The sequence below is a fragment of the Myotis davidii genome, unplaced genomic scaffold, assembly GCF_000327345.1.
Source record: "Myotis davidii unplaced genomic scaffold, ASM32734v1 scaffold71, whole genome shotgun sequence".
NCBI classification, from domain to species: domain Eukaryota; kingdom Metazoa; phylum Chordata; class Mammalia; order Chiroptera; family Vespertilionidae; genus Myotis; species Myotis davidii.
The window spans coordinates 3,846,243-3,851,274 of NW_006283588.1; the positions used below are offsets into that span (position 1 = coordinate 3,846,243).

The 5,032-nt window shown below is 43.9% G+C and overlaps 1 protein-coding gene across 3 annotated transcripts in view; it reads right to left on the reverse strand.

Moving 5' to 3' along the window:
* Positions 1–5,032, reverse strand: part of MTUS1 (microtubule associated tumor suppressor 1) — a 100,404-nt gene that overhangs the window by 4,945 nt on the left and 90,427 nt on the right. For all 3 annotated transcript variants that reach the window (XM_015565282.1, XM_015565287.1, XM_015565291.1), the window contains 4 exons: positions 4,033–4,247; positions 2,946–3,051; positions 1,568–1,641; positions 1,321–1,416 (listed from right to left, as the gene is read on the reverse strand). In XM_015565282.1, the coding sequence (XP_015420768.1) occupies positions 1,321–1,416; positions 1,568–1,641; positions 2,946–3,051; positions 4,033–4,247 (491 nt within the window). The remainder of the gene's footprint in view (positions 1–1,320; positions 1,417–1,567; positions 1,642–2,945; positions 3,052–4,032; positions 4,248–5,032) is intronic.

A 5,032-nucleotide genomic window follows, 5' to 3' on the forward strand; every position in this document is an offset into this window, starting at 1 on the left:
AAGGTCAGCACCTGCCCAGGAATGAAAAGACGGTGCATATGTAGGGTTCTCTGGAAAACCACAGAGATGATGGTACCGTCCTGCGTCTTTTGGGTTTTTAGTGGGATGGACTGTGCTGGCCTGGCCGTCCTGGGGCAGGCGTGACGCCCTGTCATCTTATTTTGTGATACCCCAACACCGACTCGGCAAATAGCACAGGTACTACCCAAAGTCTATCACATAAACACTACGTAAGGGGAGACGCCTTCTTAGAGCCCAACTCCAGGGGAGATGCCCCGACTCCTTTACTTACAGAAATTCAAGTGAACCGTCCAAAACGTATGACACAAATGGACAGTGGGAGACACCCCCTCCACCCCCCGCCAGGGACTTCCTGAGCTCTGCTTCCAGCCTCAGGGCAGCAGGCTATGAACAGTGGTTCTCAAAACAGAAGCGATAAACTTTTTTTTCTTCAAAAAAAGGAATGAGGCAGGGGAGTGAGGGTACAAGCTACAAGAGCAAGTTGAGCTTACAAGAGAAAAAAGTGTTGCACTTTTCAAAAGGGAGGAGCAATCATACAATGAAATACTATTCGGCCAAGAAGAGGCATGAGGTCCCTACACCTGCTGTAACAGGCACGGACGCCGAGAACGGACGCTCCGTGGAAGGAGCCAGACGCAGGAGGCCACAGACACGATTCCGCTTAAATGAAGAGGCAAAGCCACACAGACAGCAAGCAGCCTGGTGACCCCCTGGGGCTTTGGGGGGAGGGGAGGAGGGGGGGAGGGGGCTGACTGGTAATGAGCACAAGGTTCTTTAGGGCTGATACAAATGTTCTGGAATTAGATACTGGGGGCCAACACACAACTCTGTGAATATACTAAAAACCACCGAATTGCACATTTTATAAGGTACATAAATTATATCTCAATATAGCAGTCAGTTTAAAAAAAAAAAAGTGAAGACTTCAAACAAATGCCTGCCCCTAAACTGATACTTTTCTTGTCTTCCTGTAGGTATTAGCTTAGACCACTTGCAATATATAGGGTATTCCCCCAAAATGTAGCTGTTAAATGAAAATGAAATGTATTTTAATTAACACGACGTACACATTTGGGGAGGACACCCTGTCTGCTGGGCTTCATCTGCAGGCCAGTGTTCAAGGTTTTAAAAACACACCACTAAACACAGAAGCCATTCAGCAGTTAAACAGCACAGCTCAAGAGCTGAGAGGGCTCCCGACGCCACTGTCTCTCTGCTGCTGAACATAACTGGACTTGAAAAGGCAGCTAAGGAGGAGAAGAGGAGAACTCGGTAGTGATGCAGGATCGCGTGACTTACTAAATTCGCTTTCTCTCTTGAGAGTCTTTTTTGTTCTTCTGATTTCAGCTTTTCATTTAAAGCCTCATTTTCACTCTTCAGATCAGTGATTTGTTTCTAAAACACACATAATGAAATGTGGACATGAGCCGGCACGCCAACACCAGAAACACAGCAGAATGTGCACAGAAACATACCCAAACCCACATACCCCAAAGCTCAAGAACAACTACTACTATTATTATTTTTTGTATTGAGATGTACCCACCTCTAGGGATTCCTGCTTCTCAGAAAGCAAATCCTCAAGCGATTTCTTTTCTAATTCATGGCTTTTCTTGATTTCTGGAAAGAAGTGGTATATTTTAATGTCCTATGAGGTCACTGTGTTCTGTAGCTGTTAAGCACATATTCTTAAGAGTTGGTGACATAGCAATATGGCTGCTGCCTCATATTTGTGTGATGCTTTCATATAAGTTAACCTGTTCTCGGATCAGCCCTGTAAGGCGAGCAAGGCACATAGTCCCCGTTTATTACTGCGATCACTGAGGCCCACAGGGGCCAGGAGCGTGTAGGGGACACAGAGCAGACTCTGAGGATGGGCCTCAAACCCTGGCCTGCAGCCCCCCAGCCCTGGAGCTCCTGTGTTCTCCATTTGCATGTCATGAACCAAACAGAAATCTAAACTTAAACCCATTTCTAGGAGGAAGGGAAGGAAAACAATGTTTACTAAATGTCTTCCCCGGGCCGGTCACTTTTACATGTTATCATCTGGGACTTCACACAACTACTCTGTTTTCTAAATTTTTAAAATGTTTTTATTGACTTCAGAGAGAGAGAGAGAGGAAAGGGAGAGAGAGAGAGACATCCATCTGAGAGAGAAACATAGATTGGCAGCCACCCACATGCAAATTAACAAGGGAGAAACGGCTGCCCCTTGCACACCCCCTACTGGGAGTCGAGACTGCAACCCGAGCGTGTGCCCTGACTGGGAATGGAACTGTGACCTCCAGGTTCAGGGGTCAGTGCTCAGCCAGTGAGCCACACCGGCCGGCTGTACTTCCTGATGAAAAAGGCCTTCGCTGAAGGTCACACAGCCAGTCCTTACCACCCATCCGCACGCTGCTCTGTAGGATTCAATGAGTTCAGTGTAACAATTTGGGCTACACGGCCAACTATGTTCTGAAGGAAACAGCTTCTTATTCTTTTCCTTCCACTTGAGCCCTCCCAATCGTGGCGACATAATAAAGATTCTTCATTCAACAAGAGCCATCTCCCTTTTGACAGGGGTGTCGGTGTGTAGGTGTGCTGGTGAGCAAGAGTGCTCAGCATGGACCCCATACCGTGGCCAGGATATGAACTCACACCCGCATGTCCCAGAACCTAAGGTGGTCAGATACGACTTTCCTAAAAGGCCTTTACGTTCTTTAGAAGCTTTCCTGCTTCCCAAAATGCTGTCATTTATAACAAACTATTATTTGCTCCCTTAGGGGAAAGGACATGGCTAACAATGAACAATGCAAAAACAAGCCAAAACACCCCAAACTGCATTCTCTGGAGGAGGAAGTGATGAGTCATGTCCGCTTTACAACGTATCACGCCGTTCCATTAGATCTTATTCTATTTAAACTGAAAACAAGCATTCTTGCCTGAAAGGGAGGTTTCATAGGCCTTCTTCAGTAATTCCACTTCGTCTGAGTGGCTAGCTTCAATTTCCAGCTTCGAGGTTTCATGGGCAGCACTTAAGTTGTCAAACTGTAAGAAAAAAACACAACAAAACAACAATTTACCAGTAGAATCAGAAGTCCTAAGTTGAACAGTAAGTAGTAACCGTAGGAATTTTGACACATAAACTTGACCTCAAGTTGAAGGCCTACCTAGCGCATGTCAAGACCAACCCCATTTGAATTTGCCACCCCCAGGCCTTCACTCCATCCCACTCAGGATCACACAGCTCGCCAGGGTGCACTGACGGACATGGCGAATCCATCACAAGGAATGAGGGGGGGTGTCCGGGTGACAGGACACAGTGGCTCCACCCCTGCCATGGTGGCCTCTATATCCTTAGTCCCTAGCACATGGCGCATAGTAGGTACTCTAAATATTTGCTAAATGTTAAACAGATTTAACAAGGGAACAAGGAAATTAAAGAGCAGCTTTTAATATATGAATAGGGGAAAATTATGGGTTATTAAACAAGGGCCATTTTTTAAAAAATAAAGAAATTCAACCCAAAATTTAGTAGCACAACAACAGAATGGTCACAAAGGGATTATTCCTAGGTAATAAGATAAAGGGTTGTTTTTAATTTTATCTTTTTCCTTCCCTTTTGCTCAACACATGTACATTGCTTTCATCATAAGAAAAATATTAATTTAAAAACCCTTTTTGCCGTGGCTGGTTTGGCTCAGTGGATAGAGCGTCAGTCTGTGGACTGAAGGGTCCCAGGTTCAATTCCTGTCAAGGGCACATGCCTGGGTCATGGGCTCGATCCCCATTAGGGGGCGTGCAGGAGGCAGCCAATCAATGATTCTCTCTCGTCATTGATGTTTCTCTCTCTCCCTCTCCCTTCCTCTCTAAAATCAATAAAAATATATTTAAAAAAAAAACCCTTTTCACATTTTTAAATAAATAAAAAGGATGTTCAACAAAGAGAAGTTCATAAAGGAAGTAGATCATCAAACCAATAAAATTCAAGTAAAGAGCCAAGGACACCCTGGTCCCTAATGCACAGACCTGCTCCTGCAGCTGAGTTTTGTACTTCTCTGCTTCTTCGATGTAAATGTTCTGGAGCTTCTCACACTCCTCGGTGTAGAACTCTTTGAGCCGATTCTCTAGCTCGGTGAGATCCGTCTGGTGCTGCTGGTTCAGCTTCTGGACAAATCCTTCATAAGCTGCTTGCAACTCATTCCTGGCTTTTTCTAATTTCTCACAGGTGGTCGAAGCAGTGACTGGAGATGAAAAAAGAGAAAGATGACATTTGACTTGTTCAATGTCCTAAATTCATACCATTCACACACAGCTGGGATATCTCAGTTCTTCGGTGACCAGATTTCAAACTTAATAAATAGTACAGAATTAAAGAGTGAAAAAGAGCCAGGTCCCCAGTGAAGATCACCCTTTTCCATGGTGACCAATCAGAGCAGGGCCCATAAGGAGAGGAGGCTCTGATTGGCCAGGTGTCTCTGAGGGCAGCCAAGTAGGGAGCAGCAGACACAGAAGGGGCAGGGAAGACCAGAGAGAAGAACAAATGGATTTAGCTTGTACTTCATTTGAACTGATTCTAACTTATTTAAAAAATACAGCAATAAATAACAAAATATTACGCTATATTGAAAACAAATCACCAGAGCATACAAGCTTTAGGAAAAAACACATTTTAAAAGCTATATAAGGTAATATGACAATAATAATAATAATAATATACTGAAAGGTTAATAGTTTTAAAAAGGCAAAGTAATTTGATAAACATAACTTAAAATCAGAACATCCCACTCTTCACCAGAATTACCAACAGAATGACCAACAGTACATTGCAGAACTCACGCACAAATACATACTCCCACTCACTATATAAGCCTGGAAGATCTCATTTCTCAGAAAGTTTGACTCTGGATTTTTCCAGTCTTCCTTCACTGATGGTAAATACAGATAAGTGGGATAACAGAAAATGGGGACTGGTGAATGTGTTAAATTAATCCTTACCTCTCTTTTTGTAAGAAACATATATATATAT